The sequence below is a fragment of the Dipodomys merriami genome, unplaced genomic scaffold (genome assembly GCF_024711535.1).
Source record: "Dipodomys merriami isolate MVZ:Mamm:240054 unplaced genomic scaffold, mDipMer1.0.p SCAF_4, whole genome shotgun sequence".
NCBI classification, from domain to species: Eukaryota; Metazoa; Chordata; class Mammalia; order Rodentia; family Heteromyidae; genus Dipodomys; species Dipodomys merriami.
Genome location: NW_027205603.1, coordinates 82016247 through 82037188, shown reverse-complemented (window position 1 = coordinate 82037188; position 20942 = coordinate 82016247). Strand labels below are relative to the sequence as shown.

Here is a 20942-nt window from a genome sequence, read left to right as displayed (position 1 = left end):
TTCTCTGTTCAACAAAGAATGAACCAGTTCAGAATGGCAGCAGATCGCCGGGGATAGCCAGGTGCCCTTGGCTCCCACCTGTAATCCTAGCTACTCAGGAGGCTGAGACCTCAGGATTGTGCTTTGAAGCCAGCCCAGGCAGGCAGTTCAGAGACTCTGGTCTCCAGTTAACCAGCAAAAAGCCAGAAATGTGGCTCAAATGGTAGAGTGCCAACTTTAAGCTAAGAAACCCAAGCCTTGAGGTCAAGGCCTAATATTAGCATGCATGCATGCGTGCACACGCGTACTCACGCACATACACACACACACACACACACACACACACACACACACATAGTCTCCAACCCTGCAGAGGTTCCAGAGAGCATTTTCCTGTCCAGTGCTTCTGTCTGAGTCCTCATTAGCTTTCCGACAGTATCAGCTCTCCGAGGGACAGCTGAGACAGTGACTTATTGTACCCCTGCGCTTCACCAAAGCAGTTTCTAAATCTTGCTTCCTGGAGCCATGCCCCTCCCTGCCACAGAAGGCAGCCTGACAGAGAGGCCTTCAGTCTTCCTGCTGCCACCTGCCCACACTGTGGCTGGAGACCGCAGGCCCATTAGGCCCCTGCTGAGTGGGGAGATGGAAAGGCTGCAAATGAGGCGGCTTGCAGGGACAGGACAATGTCACTCAATGGCTGCCACTGTCCTGCCTTTCTCTGCAGGCCCCTGGAGCTGGTGGCAAGTCGGTGGGGGTTAGCCACTTCGCACTGTGGAGAAGAAGGCGCAGTGATCCTCCTGATTTCCTTCTCACCTGCCAGAAAATATGCATGAAATGTCAGTGTGTCTGTGCTCAGTTGGGGATGTCTCTGGCCTGTCGTAGCAGGAAAGTGTTTTAGTGTCTGTCGCAGCAGGGTTTGCATCTGCACATCCTGCCCCTTGCTTACTATAGGGTTCCAGGGATTCTGGGGTCTTCATTGATAAACCGCATGGTAGAGCCTACCTCCTCAGGTAGCCGTGCAGATCCTGTGCCCTGTACCGGGTCACCTCAGAGGCTCAGCCTTCACTGCCTTTGGAATCACTTTGCTCCTGGCTGAGTAGTAGATCCTTATTATGGGTTGTATTGTGGTGCTCCTCCCTCCCAAAGGATAGCGTGAAGTCTTGATTCCTGGCATCTGTGAAAGTGCCAGAACGTCTTTGCAAATGCAGTCAGGTTAGAGTTAGGTTTTTTTTTGTTTTTTGGGGGGGTCCAGTTGTGGGGCCTGAACTCCCTCCCCCCCAAGAATACTCAGGACACATAGAAGACATAGGACACATAGGAGGGGGCGGGCCTAGGACCACAGAAGCAGAGATTGGAGTGCTGAGGTGCCAACTAGAATTGCCAGAGCTACTAGAAATGAAAGCAAGGAAGAGGCAAGGAGCATGGGTGTGGGTGTGGGTGAAGGGGGTAGGAGGTGTCCCTCCTGTGCTTTTCAGAAAGAGCTTGGTCCTGCCGACATCTTGATTTCAGACTTTGAGCCTCCAGAACTATGAGGAATATTTTAGTTATTTAAGCCAGCTGGTTTGGTGCACTTGGTTACCCAAGCTAATACTGTACTCAGCAGGTAAGCACTGGTGGAATTTAGGGTCTCCATTTGCAAATGCATAGCATATGCCCCAACATTCATTCTTTGATAGTCTGGCTCCTGGGATATTTTTCCTATTATTATTATTGTTGTTGCCAGTCGTAGGGATTGAACTCTGGGCCTTGGTGCTGTCCCTGAGCTCCTGTGGATTAAGACTAGCACTCTACCACTTGAGCCACAGCTGCATTTCCAGCTTTTTCTATGATTAATTGGAGATTAGAGTCTTATGGACTTCTGTGCTGTTTTTGAACGGAGATCCTCAGATCTCCGCCTCCTGAGTAGCTAGGATTATAGGTGTGAACCATAGGTGCCCAGCTTATTATTATTATTATTATTAATTATTTCTGAAGTTTGAACTCAGGGCTTTGCACTTGTTAGGCAAGCACTCTTATCACTTGAGCTACATCCCTACCCTCCCTCCTACCTTCCATGCTTTTTAGTTTATTTCTGTCAGTTGTCTCCTTGGCAGATTAACCCATTTGGATCACTATTTTTTGTGGTACTCTGCTAAGCTTTTTTTTTTTTTAACTTTTTTTTATTATGGGAGGAAATTCTGCTAGGTACTACCTTGAACATAATTGTCTTTGGCCATAGACTGTTTGTGCATCCCTGGGCATCAGATAGAATGACATTTCTTTTGGAAATGGATTGATTCCTGGTTCTGGTAGGAAGTACAAGAGGATATTATTCAGTTTCTCCTGACAAGAAACAGAATCAAAGCAAAATAGCTGCTGCAGAATAGGAGGCCAAGGCTCAGGGAGGAGGAGAGGATGGTTCTGTGGGAAGGCTGAAAGAGCTTGCAGAGTTTCTCCCAATCATCTGCCATAGAATAAGCCTAAGGCATATGGCCCCACAGCTGTAAAGATCGTGTACAGCAGTGGCCAGATACCTTGCTTTCTTATTCGTATTTTGTCTCTTTGATGTGTTTCTATTAACATCAGCGTTTGCCCGGCAGCCTCCCCAGCTCCCTTCTCTCCATGTGTTTTTCCCATTCTGGAACCACCTACTGCCAAAGGGGACTGAGTTACCATCCTTTTAGCTTGAATGGGTGTTGCATCATCAACCACGGGGCTTCAAGTTCACAACTCTTATTCATCTTGGCTAGGCAGAGTAAGGTGCTGGGACAGTGATTGGGTCCTAAGCCCCAGGACCTGTGAGTAGGTACAGATCACATCAACAATAGGCCCTCTGCAGATGTGATTTGGTCAAGACTTTTGCAAGGAGGGCCATTATCCTTGGGTTGATCCAGATGGCCAGGTATAATGACAAGGCTTCTTATAAGAAGAAGGTGGCAAGGAAAATCAGAGTTAGAGAGTGAAGATGTAAGAGCAGAGGTGGAAGTCAGAGAGAAAAGATGCCACAACTCTAGCTCTGAAGATTGAGAAAGGGGCCATAAGACAAAGAATGGAGGCAGCTTTTAGAAGGTAGAAAAGATCCCAGAAGGATCTGTCAACACCTCGGTTTTAGGCCCATGACACCCATTTTAACATACAGAACTATAGGACAACACATCTGCATTACTACTGTTTGTAGATAATTTGTTACAGCAGCACAAGAAAACACATACATACTCTTATCATTTCTCTAGCCTGAGCCATGAATCCATGTAGACCTTTTCTAAGGTGAAGCATCTCATACTTACTTTGAATTTCAATACTCCCATAAAAATACCCAACTTGGGAAATAAAGAAAAGGTAAACCAATCTCTAGTCCAGCTTCCAGAGAAAAGCAAGCAGACTGATGATTTACTTTCAGAATGCTAAAGGTTTTTTTTTTGTTTTTGTTTTTGTTTTTTTTTGACTACTGCATTCATCACCAGTGCTGGTGCTGGTGCTGGAAACTCAGAAATAAATAAGACCTTATCCTCGGTCACAAGTGGCCAAGTGTCTCAACCCCGCCATTGGATTCCATAAATATTCTCACTGTCAAGTTGAATCTCTTCCAAATGTCTTCTCTTTCTCTTTGTAGCTACAGCCAGTTTCCTCTGATTCAAACCTACTGATTTTTTTTTTTTAAGTTGGGGCATGGGTCAGGAGAGAAAAAGAGGTCGTGAAGCCCGTATACAGTTAGACCTATTAATAGGGTACCCATGATACTCGGAGATCAGCAGATTACAGCCCTGGGTGCTGGATGTCATCTGCCTCCTGCCCTTGTGCCAGTTGGACAGAGATACTGCTGTTTGGATTGTGTGTGTGTATGTATGTGTGTGTGTGTGTGTGTGTGTGTGTGTGTGTCTGTGTGTGTCTGTGTCTGTGTGTGTCTGTGTGTGTGTGTCTTTCTGTGTGTGTGTCTGTGTGTGTGTCTGTGTGTGTCTGTGTGTCTGTGTGTTTATTTCCTGCCTTCTATGGAGCTTCCTGTTCTGCAGAAGCAGAATACTGGTATATCACATACATTGTGATAAAAAAAAAAATTGCACGACTGTTTCATAGTTCCCCTGCTTGGAGGAAAGACCTGAGTTTTCCTGAGGATGAAATAAATCTGTGAAAAATAATCTTGAGATACTGGGGTGGAGAAATGGAGTGTGTGTGTGTTGGGGGGGGGGGCGGGAATCAGTCTTCGATTGGATCCTTTCCAACCTCCTAATTCCATGCCCATTTCCTTGGGCTTTAAGCCAATTAGTCCCTCTCGCTGAGCTCTGTGTAGTACCTTAGCCAGGTTGGCGTTCACCTTATGGTAATAATTAAACAGCTTTGGGTATCAGGAACCAAAATTTGAGAGCTGGTTGTACAAAATTCTAATACCCAAACTAGTGTGTGTATGTGTGAGTTTGGTATAGTGTCTTTTTCAGCCCCTTCCCATCTTTGTCTGCGTGGATTGCACCAACTCTGAAGATGGAGCTTGCTTGAGTTTTCCTTACCAGACATAGAACTTGAGGCACTTTTATTTGAGGTACTTTTCTTGAATATGAATTGGGCATGATAGTAATACCAGTGCATCAGAGAATATTGTGAAGGTTGAATGAGTTTAAGTGTGCAAGGTACTTTGGCTATTACCCAAACAACCTGAAGCACCACACAGTGGCACATCTTCCCATGGCTATGAATATCATTCTCTAGCATTTAAAATGGCTATGCACTAGTCCATTGAGTGGCTGTTGCTGTAGCTTATTTAACTAGATTGCTATAATGGGATTTTGTTTCTAGGGTTTAAAAAATAATATAAACAATATTTCCATGACTACCCTCAGAGGTAAAAATTTGTTCTCATACTTAATTATTACCTCAGGTAAAATTTCTAGGCTTTAGAATTGCTGGATCAAAAAGGATACATATTCTTAAAGCATTTCTTGATAGTTGCTACTGAATTTTTCCCTCCAGGAAAGTAATAGTCCTACCAGCAATGAATGTGTGTGCCAATTTCCTTGTGTGGCCATGTTATTAACTTTTAATCAAATGAAGGCCCAGGAAAGAAAAAAAAAAAAAAAAGGAAGATATTTCCCTGGGGATAAACTGCTCCTCATCCTTGCTTATAAGCAATAAAAACTCCAAGAACCTGGAGATGGGTCACGAAGGCAAGTAGCGCATGTGAGCATAGCGCCCTCTTCGGGCTGTCCCTGGTACAGGCAAGATCAGTGGTAGATGGCGTTGCTGAGATCAGCACCAGTAACCCTTTAGGCTTTGGGTGAAGGTGCCAGGAAGCAAAGGGCACACCATTTTAAAAAGATTTGTAGTTGCTTAAAAAGGCAGCCTGTGTTGGCACTTCTTGCTTGAATTCTTTTGAGGCGCTGGTTCTCAGCAGTCACCTGGTATCATCTGGAGACACATTTTAGGTGTCATAAATCTGAGGGAAACAGCAGGGGACCTTGCTATGGGCTTCTAGTGGGTCAAGGCCAAGGATGCAGCTAAACATGTAACAGTGCAGCCCACAGCAAATGTCAGTAGTGTTCAGGTTGGGAATCCTTGACTTTGAGGAATAGCAGAATTTCTCTGAGAAAATTACTTTCTTTTTATTTTTCAGGCTAAAATAAAATATAGAAATTTGACTATTGAATTTATTGCAATAATAATAATAGTTGTTGTTGTTGTTGAGTTGTAGAAACCTGTTAGTTTTACAGAATAAAATGGAAAACTGGTCAGACTGAAACTATAAGTCAATATTTCTCTAAGAAAGAGCAGAACAAAATACAGCCCATATTAAAAGTGTGTTAAAAAGAGAGGGTTTTTTCTTCTTCCTGTTGGTCTGACTTGGTTAAACCTGCTGTGAATTCCTGTGCCCTCCCCTCAAAGGCCTTGGTCTGTTAAAAATAGTGCTTTATTGACACTTTCCACTGATCTCACAGTGCTGGTGTTTTCCTAACATTTCTAATTGTGCCTTCCAGTGTTGGGTGTGCAATTAGCATCTGAGGCTGCAATTAACTCCCCCCCCCCCAGTAAATGCTGACTCAAGCCTTGTGTGTAAGAGGAGGAGAGGAAGAAGAACTTGAAGAATAATCTTGGAGAAGGGTGTGCCTGAGGGAGCATGTGGCAAGAATTTCGGGAAAATCAAACCATGCCTCAGCTTCCTCCCACATTTTCTGAACTTGAAGACTTTTTATCACTGGCGTTACCCAACCCTGATTCCAGAACGTCCTGGCCTTCCATTTGTGCTAGCCCTGCTGTTCCCTAAATCACTTGTATTTTAGAACTCATATCTTGAAATAATGAACTAGAGTGGTCCCTAAGCGATTCTAAATAATGTTGAACATTGTTTGACCAGAAATGGGGATGGAGGACCTCTTTCTCCTAAATATCAGGTAGTATTTTGATTGTCTTCTACAAAGAAGTTTTTTTTTTTTTTTTTTTTTTGGTTCGGTTGTGGGGCCTGAACTCTGGGCCTGAGTGCTGTCCCTCAGCTCTTCAGCTCAAGGCTAGTGCTCTACCACTTGAGCCACAGTGCCACTTCCGACTTTTTTCTTTTTGTTTATGTGGTGCTGAGGAATCGAACCCAGGGCCTCAGGCATGCAAGGCAAGCGCTCTACCACTGGACCAACTTCCCAGCCCCTACAAAGAAGTTTTTGTGTTTTTTTCAAACTACAAGTCCCACTGATAGGTAAAATTGATTTCTGACTCACCTGCATTACAAAAATAAGTAGATTAGAAAATGCCAGATCATGGCTGGGTATCTGTGGCTCATACCTGTATTCTTAGCTGCTCAAGAGGCTGAGATCTGAGGAACATGGTTTAAAGTCAGGGCAGGAAAGACTTTGAGACTCTTACCACTAATTAAGCACCACAAAAGCTGGAAGTGGAGCCATGGCTCAAATGGTACAATGGTACTTTGGAGTAACAAAGCTGGAGGACAGTGCCCAGCACCAGCACAGCAATGAAACTATCAGATCATGTCATATGTAGGAAGAGTAACCTTAGTTGTGTAAAGTACAAACATCACATTTGTGTGTGTTTACACATGGATATACATGTTCATGAGGTCCAGGTTGGAAGGCAGTGGCTTTTATGTTTTACATGTGGTTAAACTCTCCAAGTCTTGGGGATAGCTGTCCCTCACTTGTGTCACCATTGTTTTTTCAGGTGGTACCAGGGAGATCGGCTCGGCGCTCACCAGGATGTGCATGCGACACAGAAGCATAGAAACCAAGCTCAGGCAGTTTTCAAGGTGAGAAGCATGCTTTTCCCAGATCCCAGACCCACTTGCTGGTTTCAGGGGAGGGAATCAGTCATAGTATAGTGTTCTTCACCATGAATAGCCCTGGCCTCGCCCATTATTTAAATCTCCACAGTGCACAGTCCATTCCTGATGCAGCTCAGTCACTGAAAGAGTCTGTGTTGGGCATCTGCATGCCAGGCGCTGGTTTAGCACTGATCGCACAGTGAAGAACCAGCAGAGACCCCTGACCCTGAGAGCCTGTTCTTCCCCATGGGTCATCTCCATACCCTGGTCTTGATCTCTCTTTGCCTCCTACAAAGCTGATGTATTCTGCTCTAAGAGCCCCTACGCCTCCTGCCCTAAAGGCGCCTCTTCCTTTTTTTAAAAAAAATTATTGTTATAAAGTTGATGTACAGAGGGGTGACAGATAATGAGTACATTTCTTTTTGGACAATGTCACCTCCTTCCCTCGCTCTCTCCCAGTTTTTCCCTCCGGTCCCCACCCTCAAGTTGTATAGTTCATTTTCCACATAGTGTCCAGTGTGTACCATGGCTGCATTTGTTCACCTTCGTTGCAGGGGCCTCTTAGAAGGAGGGACTGTGCATTAAAGAGGGACATGTACTACACACTGACTTGTGTTCTTGCCCCACTGAGAGAGGAGGGGTAGGACACAGAACCCACCCTGTCATCTTCCCAGCTGGGAACAGCTGTAATTTGAAGTCACGAGATGCTCAAAGGAAATGGATCGCTTTTCTCCAATTAGATCAGCCTAATGCAGTAGTGTCCCCATAGTCCTGTTTGGGAGAGTCCACAGAGAAAAGGGGGTATACCTGGAGATTTCTGTATTTCCTGGATGATCCAGAAGCTCAGAGGACAGCCTGAGAAATTTCCAGATCTGTTGTTCATCCTTCTTTTTCTCTAGGCTGTGCCCCAACTACTGTACCTTCATGACTCTCAGTCTTGCTTACATATCAGAACCTTGGACCTTTTTAAAAAATAGCAGTGCTTGGCCCTTACTCTCAAAGTTTTTATACAGGACATTGGGAAGCCCTTTGGGACTTCCTGTTGGTGGCTGTGGGCCCCATGTTTCTGCAGTGTAGCAGAAGAAATGAGAAGAGGGCTCACTCGAGCCAGTCCCACTTGTAGAGCTCCTTAATGAATAGTCATGGAGTTGAGCATACTGAGAGCAGAGCTGTCCAGGAACTGGGATTTCAGTGGGAATGTTGGCTTATCTTCCCTCTACTTGCTCCAAGAATTGCAATTTAAGCATGTTTTGACAACCAGATAGGAGTCTTGACAACAGGAAGTATCTGTTTTAATTTCTTCTTTTCTTTCTCTTGGGTCTAAAAGTGCTCTGATTGATTGTCTGATCAACCCACTTCAAGAGCAGATGGAAGAATGGAAGAAAGTGGCCAACCAGCTGGACAAGGACCATGCGAAAGGTGTGTGGCATGAGGTTGGCCCGTCATAGCCCTTATGGTCTCTGGAGTTGTGGGGTTGCTGGCGTGGCTCAGTGCTTCTGCTGGGTTTATTGGTGTCACCTAGTCAGGACTCTCCCTGTCGCTGCTTTGTCCCTGCTTCTTCCGTGGGTGTTTTAGTCAGTGTCAGGGACAAGGCTTTGAAAGTAGTCACAAGACGGAGGGTCGGGGGCTTTTGTTTTTTTGATGATATTTGGGTTTTAAACTTAGGGCCTCACAGTGGCTAGGCAGGCACACATTTTACCACTTAAGCCACCCCACCAGCCCCTTGTTATACATTGATTCTTTTTTTAGATAGGTTCTCACTTTATTTCTGGGCTGGCCTAGCCCATGATCCTTCTGTTTATGCTTTGCTATGTAACTGGGATGACAGGTGTGCGCTACCATGTACAGTTACTGGTTGAGAAGGAGTTTTGTAAACTTCTTTGTGGGCTGGCCTCCAACTGTGATCTCTTAAACTCTACCTCCTATGTAAGCTAGGATTACATACACCTGAGACATCATGCCTGGCCCTGGATGTCTTTATTTTTTTCTTTTTCTCACAGCTAATATCCTTGTTGTTTAGTAGCATTGCAGTCACTTGAATTAAATGTGAAATGAAACAGCAAGTTACAAAAGCAGACATTTACGCGTAAGGCATTTCAGGGTATTTTGAATGTTAGGATTCTAATGATACTGGCTTACCTTGAATCAGCTGATGGGAACCAGCCTTATGCAAGGCAAGTCTGTATGAACTTGCCTTATTAGTTATCAGGGGTTTGACAGTGTAAGATGGAGCTGGGTGTCATCTGCAGAGGAAATAGTACTGCAATACACTTGTAAGTGACATTGTTTTGTGTTCCCTTTGCACAGGCCAATGAGACTGTAGGAAGTCTCGTTCCTTATTGAAGTCATTCTGAATTTCTTTTCTGAATGAGGTCTTAAGTACATTGCCTCGATGGCCTCTGTCTAGACAGGTCACAGGGGCCCAGAGTCTCAACACCCAGGCTTTGTGAGAAAGCACTTCCTCCATCTTTATGAAATCAGCTTTAACTTGGAGCAAGACCCCAGCGGCAGCCATGCAAGAGTACCCTCAGCGGGTACGGGGAGAATGAGGAGCCCAGCAACTGGTGCTCCCTGCGAGGAGGAGGAGAGAGCTGTGTGCAGAACACAGAATGGGCCTCCTCAAGATGAGTCTAAGCTTGGTTGAAGAATTAGAAAATGGGATGCTTTAGTGGGAGGATGTGACTTTTGTCACATTGAATTTGAGGCGATGGGGAGGTGAGTTAGTCCGAGAGAAAGCCATACAGAGAGTCAGGGAAGATGGAGGAGTCCTCCGAAAAGAAGAGAAAGCCGCTGACCGTGGACCTCAGCCCTCCTCTGGGTGGACTTGTACACTGTGAAGGAGTCAGGAGTCAGAGCGAGTATGGTGGCAGTGGATGCTGGGACATGGTGTGTGTTTTAAATAATGACATTTTCCCTCAAGGAGGCCTGGTAGGGAGAAACCATAGTTCATTTTGTTGGTGTGTGTGTGTGTGTGTGTGTGTGTGTGTGTGTGTGTGTGTGTGTGTGTGTGTGTGTGTGTGTGTGTGTGTGTGTGTGTGTGTGTGTGTGTGTGTGTGTGTGTGTGTGTATCTGACTGTCTTTCTGTCCGTCTGCCTGCCTGTCTGTCTGTTTGTCTATTAGCCTCTTCATTGTGAAATGTGAGATTTTCATCATAGTGTATTTGGATACAGCTATTCGCTGCACATGTCAGAGTTTATGCTTCCAGGGATCAAGGTGGCGGCCGCTATGGAAAAATCATCTGTTGAATAACCAAAGTGATAAAAATTATTCGATATTCTATTTTCTCTTAGAATATAAGAAAGCTCGCCAAGAGATAAAAAAGAAGTCCTCAGATACGCTGAAACTGCAGAAGAAAGCCAAAAAAGGTAACTCCAAAAATTCTATTACTGATACTGTGACTGAAAGCAACGAATCCAGGCTGGGTGTATCCATGGCAGAAAGTGTTGGATTCAGAGCCTGTTCGTGCAGGATGCCCTGGAGAACAGATACGATCTCTCTGAGTTAAAGTTCTTGTGGTGCAGATGCATTGATTCCGAATTCTTGCTAAGTGGTACTTGACTGAACCTTCCCCAACCTCTGTCTTCACAATCTGACAGTTTCCATGCCTACTGTGCTTTGTAATGAAACCTATATATTTCTTACAAGCCTTAGGCAAGTACAAGGATACCTTTATGCAAATGTTCTCTAGTAACTATCACAGAAATTATGTCATTTTTTTCTCCTCCATCATTCATAGCCTATAATCTCAGAAACCCTCAATTAAGTCTTGTGAGTGTGCTAGAAATGGCTGCTGTGTGGGCTGGGAAGGTGGCTCAGTGGTAGAGCGCTTGCCTTGCATGCCTGAGGCCCTGGGTTCAATTCCTCAGCACCATATAAGCAAAAAGAAAAAAGCCGGAAGTGGCGCTGCGACTCATGTGGTAGAGCGCTAACCTTGAGCTGAAGAGCTGAGGGACAGTGCCCAGGCCCAGAATTCAGGCCCCACGACCGGACCCAAAAAAAAAAAAAAAAAAAAAAAAAGAAATGGCTGCTGTGGGAACTGCGCGCCTGTGCTGTTCAGGGGGATTTCACATGTGTTCATCTGCGGAGATAGAGCTCAGTTCACCTGGAAGGGAAACCACAATGTCCTTCCTCCTGCCTCTGTCCATTAATATCACCTAACCCACCTATACTCCTCCCATACAGATGGGAATTTGGAGAGAAAGCTACATCCACTTAACAGGCTCTCCTAGCACCTTACTGAGAGACCTAAAATATAGGAACCCACTGTTGATCTGGAGCAGATGACATTCCTTCCAGATGATTCTTGGATGATGTTTAGTGTTAATTTGGGCCAGCAACTTTATTAGGAAAAGATCACGAAGCCCTTCAACAAGCAGTTCTTATTTGGAATTAAAAGCAAATACTGGAGGGAGGGATGGAAAAGTGGAGGCTCTGGTGTAGGGGGAGGGGTGATGTAAGTTTTAACATTTAAAAAGTGTCTTTTTTCCCTCAGTTCTCACAGAGTCCATTTTAAGACAAAGGCAGGATTTGCACCTACAATCAGATTTTCTTTCCCTCTTGGATCTAGCCGTTTCTTTTTTTTTTTTTTTAATTTTATTTTATTTTATTTGAGAACATACTGTACAGAGGGGCTACAATTACAAACAAGACCACACTAAAGCTACCAGCACAACTATGTTTATTGCAGCATTATTTACCATAGCTAAGATATGGAACCAACCCAGATGCCCCTCAGTAGATGAATGGATCAAGAAAATGTGGTATATATACACAATGGAATTCTATGCCTCCATCAGAAAGAATGACATTTCCCCATTTGTTAGGAAATGGAAAGGTTTGGAAAAAATTATATTAAGTGAACTAGCCGTTTCTTTTAGGGCTTATTTTTCTGATCTGGTCTATCTCAAATTTAAATTCTAACAAGGCCACCTGGGAGCTGGAGCCTGGGTAATAATAGGGTTTGTAGACAGTAACATTTTAGGGCGTCGTTTGTAAATTTAAAATGGCTACCATCTTCCATGAGGTCCTGTGAAGAACAGGTTGGTGCACTTCATTGACAGCTTGGCAGCTTTGAGTTAGGAGAGGTTAATGGGCTTGGAGAGGTAGCCTCAGGGAAAGATGTGTGGGCTAACAAAAGCTTGGGGAATTTGCTGAAAAGGATGAGGTTAAAAAAGAAAAGTAGCTGTATTCTCTTAGTTCTTCTGTAATTCTTTTCCAGAGGCAAGAGAATCCCTTTATCTAATTGGACAGCTCTGATGACTTTGAATGGCAGAGTCCTCACCTGCCACTTGAAGTCTTTAGAGCTACGCAATTAGCAGAATGTTGACCCTCTGGGTGAGGCCTGATAGGTTGATCACAGTGTGCCATGAAAAGCAGTTTTGTGGGAGTCAGGCCTGCTTAGCATGGGCCCAGGCTGTCTGGGTGGTAGCAAACTGCTCTTGAGGCTGGATAGAAGCTGGACATTCCGGGTGCTGGGCTGTACTGCACATGAAATGGAGCTTGAGAACAATTGGCATTTGAGTTGTGAGGTTTCTTGGTTTCTAAAATGATTATTTCTTCCACCCCAACCACATATGTATCCAGGGGCCTCAATTCCCATATCCTATCCTGCCTAGTGTGTTCTCTTGTCCCCTGGATCGGACAGCTCAGTTGCTTGTAGTGTTTTGGATAGCTTTCTAGTTACTTCAGGACAGCTAGAAAACTTTTTTTTTTTTTTTTTTTTTTTTTTTTTTTTTTTTTTTTTTTTTTTCCTTGTTTCAGCATTTTTTATTTCCTTTCCCCTTCCCAAATTAGAAACAATGTATATACAAGATGCAGGGCAGTGACAACAGGGGTTATACCATGGGGGAAGAACATAGGAATGAAACAAAAAAATCACATGGTACATTATAAACACATTAAAAACAACAGCAAGAAGGATACAACCACTTATGTCCCTGTCTTGGGCTTCATTTCACTTAGCATCATCTTATATGGTCATATGTACATAGCTTTTGACCTTTTCTGCTTGTCCTAGACATATACTAGTTATTGCAAATAAGGGAAACCATGGGACCTATTAGAAAACTTTTTTTTTTAAATTATGTTACTTTTCCTTAAAATACCTAGGTGCATTCCCATCCCCCTCACTCTCCACACCCTCTCTCCCCCCCACCCCCACTCATATTTATATCTTATGGGAAATGAACATAGCATTCCAGAAGGTACCAGAGTCGCCACACTGAGCACACACGTGTAGGTGATCCCCCAGCAGACATGTTTTAAAGCAACTTGGGATATGCTATAACCTGGTTGGGTGAGTGTGCTGGCTGGGCTGGAGACGGGCAGTCCTCACGCTTAGGGAAGTTCTCTGGGCCTGAGGTCCTTATCAACAGGTGGAGACAACAAAGCAGGAAGTGGGGAATGATCTCCCGCTCTGGTGGTGTCACCTGAGTCCCCCTCCTGCCGCTGCCTCACGTTAGCTCATTGCTGGAAGTAAGAGGACCAGCTGGAAGTAAGAGGAGACGAGAAATGAGACATTTTAAGTTGCTTACCTTCTTTGGTAACCTTTCTGTAGAAATCACTTAACTAACTTCTCTATTATTATTATTATTATTATCATCATCATCATCATCATCATCATTATTTGTTCATGCATGTTTGGTAAGTGATCAACCACTGAGCCACATACCCAGCCTCCTTATTATCAGCTTATGTTTAAAACATGGTTGGGGGGATGGGGGGGGCTGGGACAGTGGCTCAGTGGTAGAGTACTTGCCTTGCATGCATGAGGCCCTGGGTTTGATTCCTCAGCACCAAATAAGCAGAAAAAGCTGGAAGTGGTGCTGTGGATCAAGTGGTAGAGCACTAGCCTTGAGCTGAAGAGCTGAGGGACAGCGCCCAGGCCCAGAGTTCAGGCACCATGACTGGCAAAAAAAATTAAAAAAATAAAACACGGTTTGGGGATGTAGCCTTGTAGAAGGTAAGTTGCCTAATATGGGCAGGACCCTGGGTTCAATCCATAGTACCAAAAAATAGTTATAATTAAAATTGTGGTAAAGCCTTCTGTTTCAATATATAACTACTAGAACTGGGGCTTGAACTCATTCTTGTTCAGCATGCTTACTCATGGCTGGCACTCTACCACTTGGGCCATGTTTTTAGCCTGGCTTTTTTGCTGGTTAATTAGAGATGGAGTCTCATAAACTTTCCTGCTTTGAACCAGGATTCTCCATTCTGAGCTTCCTAAATAGCTAGGATTTATAGGCATGTGCCACCAGTACCCAACATTTTTTCGCCTCCATTTTTTTTTGGTGTGTGTCATCTTAAGCTTTGTTCCCTAGGATTCTGTAGATATTTATGAAAAAATCACACTTGAAAGGTTTTCTTGCCAAGGTATCTGAATTGGCCTTTTCTAGATATGTTCTAGGTATATTTTCTTTTTAAACAAACTCTCAGTCTTTAGGAGTGATAATACTAATGAAGACAATTTCTGTTCAAGTGAGAAGGGAAGTATATTAGCCAGACAGGAAAGGGAAACTTGAATGTGCAGCTCCTGCTAGGTGTGGGTCTGATAGTCTGATAGGCTGTCCAGTACGTGACCAAAAGGTAAGGCTGATGCTCCTGGAATACCAGTTTGACTATATTGTTTTCCTTTTTGTGTCAATTGTGTGTCCTGCACTTTCTCACCGTGCGCCTTCTTGACAGTGGATGCTCTGGGTAAGTCTACATCCCAAATCTCTGGTGGCTGGTCACAGTATGGCTCTTGTTGTGGGTTTACCCAAGTTTTCTTTCCGGCTCAGAACAATCAATTGTGCCTACTTAATTTCCTGTAGCTTTAAGAAAATTGCGTGTGTCTTTTAATAATTTCCTTTCTTGGATGTTTCGCCATTAAAAGCGTTAGTACTACATTCTTCAATCTGTTGCATCTTTGTGATTCAGAATTAGACTCGTGGAAAGAAGAAATACCAATGAAATCAATACATTTATGCATACATACCTAAGTATGCATGAATGTATGGATCTACTAGATGCATACATGTGCATGCCTGTGCACACACATCACACTAAATAACTCCTCAGAATAATTACTAAATGCTAATGACTCACACCTGTAATCTTAACCACTCAGGAGGCTGAGATTTGAGGATCACGGTTGGAAGCTAGCCTGGGTAGCCTCTTTCTAGTTAACCAGCAATAAGCTGGAGTGATGGTTTGGCTAAAGTGTTGTTAAAGCATCAGCACTGAACAAAAAGAAATCATAATAAGAAGTCAAGCTACAGCAAGAAGCTCTGAGTTCAAGCTTCAGAACTGGTGTATACATACAATTCCTAAGTCATATTTGGCTATATAAAGTTTAAAAAAAAATCTTTTTCTGTCTGCACAGGACCTTATAGTTCTTTCCAAAACCAAACATTCATTTTTTTTAAAGCCTCAGAAGTATTTCTTATTCCAGCAGAGTTTGTGAAATGTTTCATTTAAACGTATCAGATCTTTAAATTCACTGCTCATAATGATTCTCTGGGTGAATGTGGGCCCCCACTGTGGACGATCATGCCAATGAATTGCAAGCTGCTTTGGAGTCTGTGCTGTTCTCTGTGCTGGGAGGGAAGGTCTGTCTGAGTGTCCCTGTGATGCTCCTGCCTAAGTGTGCAGCCTGCCCTCTGAGCATTTTACTGGAATCGGATTCGGTCATCCAGGATGGCTGCTGTCTTGTCCTGGGGGACACAGTTCTGCCTCTACATCCCCTTGTGATGTTGCACTGGTCAAATCCCTTCCAATCCCTTCTTGGTGTTGTGATTATGAAACCACCTGAACAGTTTCTAGAAAACATTTTGGGGGAAAGGTAAGATACACCCACATTTTTGCTTACTGAGGTACCATCCATATCAGCTGAAAGTGGCTTTTATATTCACAACATTATGAAACCATCACCATCACCTAATTTTTATTACCCCCAATGACCTCCCCCCATACCTACTCAATGTTCAGTTCCTATTCCATCCCATCCCCTCGCCCCCCAGCCCTGGCCTCCTCCCCCCCCTCCTGCTCTGTGTCTCGATTTGCCTCTTCTGGATGTGTTATATAAATCAACCACACAATATGGCACTTTTGAGGATAGCTGCTTTATTCAAGTTTTATGAGGCCCTTTCTGAGATGCTGGCATGAGTTGGTCTATGGGATGAACGGAGCATCTTACTTATTTGAACTGAAGTCGGTAGGTAAGTTTGGAATGAATGGAGAAATCACACAATCCTTTGGCATTGTGTCTCCAGATTCTGCCTCATCTTTAGTAAGAGACATCCCTGAGAGACATTTCCTTTGGTTTAGTTCCTTGTGTTGATGAGAACAGGTTTCAGAGGCCGAGCCACAGTGCTGTATCAGTAGCGGGAACATAAGGACACAAGGAAAGCCCGGTGATCTGAAGAGACTTGGTTTCAAAACAAATATAGAAATCTCCATTGTAACAAGCTTTGATAATAGTTACAATGTTCTTTAAGCTGGGGATATGGCTTCCTGTGTACCAGGCTCTACTTTCACTCCCTAGCACCACCAAAAAAAAAGGAGGTAAGAAGAGAAAGGTGTGGTTTAGAAAGTGGGAATATATATGATGCATGTATGTATGCATATATAGAAGGAGAGAGAGAGGGAGGGAGGGAGAGAGGGAAAGAAATGATGGACAATGAATTCTTCTTTAGACCAAATAGTGCTATTAGCCTTAAACCTCAGCATCCTGTTGTAAATTCCACAATGAAAGGAATTTACAACTCCTTGAAGGTATGTTTGCCTGGGAGGACATAACCTATTTTCTCCAGGGACTGGGCTCCCTGAAATCTGGGGTTTAATCTGGGCTTCTCAGGTCTGTAATGAACATCAGCAAAAGGCATAGCTTGGGGTTCAGAGGTGGGCACACAGAATACCCATGTAGTTGGGGCACAGGAGCCAGTGAAAGGTCAACATGTCCCAGAGGGGTTCTCATGGGCAGCATGGCTTATGCTCCAGGGACAGACTTGAGGCAGGCTTCCATTCCACCCAGGTGGACCACCCTCCAAGCTACTAAGCTGTCCTGGACCTTGCCTCCACCCACCTGCCTCCAGGATGGCCCCATCACGGGGCCTCATGTGCAGTCAGACCCCAAACTGGATCATACAACTCATCCCAACTTACTGTATCATCCTTGCTATCTGGGAAAAGGCCCATATATACTGACTGTGTTCCTGCCAGCTGTGGTTTAAGCATCATTGGCTATGTCCAGCACGCGCAGGCACGTGCGTGCAAACACACACACACATCCACACAGCATTTCACTCAAGCTTACAAAACCCACTGACACAATGCACAGTGACCCTAAAGCCTGCAGTCAAGTGCGCCCTTTGCCCTGCCTTGTGTCTGAGTCCCTTCCAGGCCCTGCTCCTGTGATTATTGAAGAGGGCTGGTGTAGGGCACCCTCTTCCCACAGGATGTCAGAGGGGAGGGGAAGGTCTGACTGTGGCCGGAGGCTGAAGGCAGATGAGGAAATACCAACAGCTGGCAGATCCTCCAACATGGCAGAAGCCAACTAGTAGGATTTTCCCTCTCAGATCAAGGGTGACCATCAGGAGCCCAGGGAGCTCCTGCATGGCGCTGCTGCATTTAGGATGAAAACAGTTGTCAGAGGTGGCAGTGCTCAAGCCAAGCAGACTCCCATGGAAGCCTCAACTGTGAAGCCTCTTCCTTTGCAGAGCCTCTCTCTGCCATCCTGGCCCCTTGAGTACCTTGTATGTGACTTGGGGACAAAGTTTTCCCTGTACTCAGCAACTGGGACTTGCATCTGGCTGTGTTCAGAGGCCACACTTTACACAGTCCAGCAGGAGCTGAGTGCTTTTCTCAGCATTCATTTTGACCGAACATAAAACAAGAAAGAATCACAAAGGACAACTTGCTCGGACCACTGATTTCTTTCATGGTGTGGGCCCAAATATGTATTTTTAAAAATTAGTTCACACCATTCTCACATCTTATAGATAAAAAAACTATATGGACAAAGAGCTATGGGGGGTGGGTAGGGCCGCTAGGAAGGAAGGGACTGGTTTTCCAGGGAAGGTGAAGTTTCCCGGGAGAAGGAAATGCCTCGCAGACTCTAGAAAGTTGAATTAGGAAGAGGAAGGCACCCGCTGGTGGCCCTCACCTGTGATCCGAGCAACTTAGGAGACTGAGATCCAGAGGATTATCATTCAGAGCCAGCCAGCAGGGAAGTTTGAAACACTCTATGCAACAAACAGCAAAAATCCTTTGATATCAACTAGGTGGTATTCGTATTCATATCTCATAGGTAAAGGGATACTAAAGTACAGTGTGCTGAACGAATAATAGAAATTAAGTTTGTCTGCAAAGTATGCCATTTGAGCACATCTTTCTTTTGATTTGTGGTGGTTGTTTTTGCCCCCTTTGGAGAATCAGTCAAACCTGCCATAGGGTATTAAGAGTAGATGACTTGGATAAGGATAAGAAGATAGCACCTTTCTGATGAGAAAAGAGAGTTACTAGTCAAAATTGAATCTCCAGTGTCACATTTCATGTCCACTTCAACATTTACACAGTGTAGCTCAGTATTTCTATCCCGTGTCAGTGTTTATATCGTACATTTCACTCAGTTTTGAATGGCCTCAGTTGTTTGATGTACTGTTAGTTTCTGGACCACGAAAAGAAGATAAAAGATAATTACTCATTAAACTCTTAACACACCATTTTTTGGCCAGCCACATTCTGATTTGTGAGGAGTAGAAATCTGAACAAATAGAATGAAATAGAGTGTTTGTATGTGTTTGAGGGCAAATGGGAATCACTGAAAAGATTCTGATCACTTTTTCCAGTGTCTGTCTCAAAGAAATGCCTTCTGATTTTTTTGCTAGCCCCTGGCAGCAGTTTTGGCTCCAGGCAGGCCGGAGGTGCTTTTTCCTATCTGCTTCTGGCACAGCCATGAAACTCAGTGTGGGCTGCAGAGTGGAGGCTGGACAGTTCCTGATGATGTTAATTACTCTAGATCAGCTTTTTGATTGGGCTCTTATCAGAAGACCAGGGATGATGAGCTTCCGCCATCTTGCTCTGAGCATTTGTTTGCTGTGATTAGCGAATATAAATATGGGCTTTTGGTGGAGAAAAGATCTAAGGTTGGGTTGTACTTGAGCCTAGTAAGTGGCTCAGTTGGCCGTTGTGGTCCTGTGCAGGATACATGGTCTGTGTCAGTCTTATTTCCCAACACTGGAAAAAGGTAATTAATGCCTGCCTTGAATGTTTATGCAGATTTAGGGATATCTAGTGTGGATATTGGGAAGTTGATACGAAACGTTTACTGCAGAAAACATTGTCAATTCTCCTTAACTGAAGTATACATTCCAAACTTCCAGGGTGTTGATTTGTCCCCTGACGTTTTGCCTATTGCTAATACTTTGTCTAAGTGTGGTTTCTGTAGAGAACCTTCATTTATTTCCTGGTCTATAAGGGCCTCCTGGCTGCTGATTGAGAGTTTCCCATTGTGAGGACAATCTCATGTAGAAACTGGGGTGGGGTAGGGGAGGGAGAGGTGGGTTTCCCAAGAATGACTTGGATTTTACCAGCAGGTAAAAACCAATTCTTTGCTTAGGAATTTTGCTTGCAAAGTCCATCTAAAGCATCTAAGCCCTCCTTCCTTTGTCTGGCTGCTTGGCAGTTCTGGAACTTGCTGGTCCCAACGTGTTAGGCCATTTTAGAGCATGATGATCGAGCCCAGTGAGCCAGCTCTGCTTGAGTTATTCCATCAGTGCCCCGTTCGTTCACAGATATTTGAGGACCTGCTGTCTCCCAGAAAAGTGTGCTGAGTGAGAAGATACAGAACCTGCCTGGTTTCTGCCCTCCTGGAACTTTGTTCTCCCCTTTGGGGATTTTCCAATTTAGTAGGAATTAAGGAGGCCGAAGTGACCTTGAGCAAATCACTAGGGGAAAATAGATGAAATGGCAGCTGAGGTCAAGTAAGAGTCCTGGTCAGAGAAGGGAGCTCTAGGACATCCCTCCAGCCTGGAGAATGAACAGAAACCTGCAGGATGAGCAGGCAGGCTCCAGGCAGGTGCCTGCCTGGGAATCAAGGACCCTGTTCATGAAGATAAGACAGCTTCAGCCCTGGAGGAAGCAAGGGAGAGAGTGGCTCAGAAGGCTGAGGTTGGGAGTGGACCAGCAGGGAAGCATACCGCTTCGCAAGGTGGGCTGTGTGAAGTTAGAGCAATGAGCTTTTCCTGAGAGCAGTGGGAGCTACTGAAGAAGAGTGTTCACATTTGATTGTTGGAAGTATTTTGGTGAAGTGGAGATGTGGTTTAAGTTCTTGAGCACCAGCTTTGAGCAGAAAAAGCCACGTGGGAGCAAGTACCCTGAGTTAAAACCCCAGGACCTGTGTGTACACACACACACACACACACACACAAAGGAAGGAAGGAAGGAAGGAAAGAAAGAAGGAGAGAGAATGAGAATGAGACAGAAAAGGAAGGAAGAAAGAAAGGAAGGAAGGAAGGAAGGAAGATAGGTAGGAAGGTAGGTAGGTTGGTTGGTTACTTTGGGGCTGCTCTGGGAAAGCTGGTCCAAGATAGTTGGATTGACACTTTAAGATTGTCAGTCCAACTCTATGGTAGATGTTAAGCAAAGACATGACCTGGTGGCCTGCTCCACAGGGAAGGTAGAAAGATGAAACCAGGGGAGTGTGTGTATGTTTGCGGGGGGGGGGGGGGGGGGAGGCGGGTGGATGACA

General features: G+C 44.5%; 1 protein-coding gene across 6 annotated transcripts in view; it reads left to right on the top strand.

The window, feature by feature from the left end:
• Positions 1-20942, top strand: part of Mtss1 (MTSS I-BAR domain containing 1) — a 146689-nt gene that overhangs the window by 107676 nt on the left and 18071 nt on the right. For all 6 annotated transcript variants that reach the window (XM_069991382.1, XM_069991380.1, XM_069991381.1 and 3 more), the window contains 3 exons: positions 7111-7195; positions 8538-8629; positions 10501-10575. In XM_069991382.1, coding sequence (XP_069847483.1) covers positions 7111-7195; positions 8538-8629; positions 10501-10575 — 252 coding nt within the window. The remainder of the gene's footprint in view (positions 1-7110; positions 7196-8537; positions 8630-10500; positions 10576-20942) is intronic.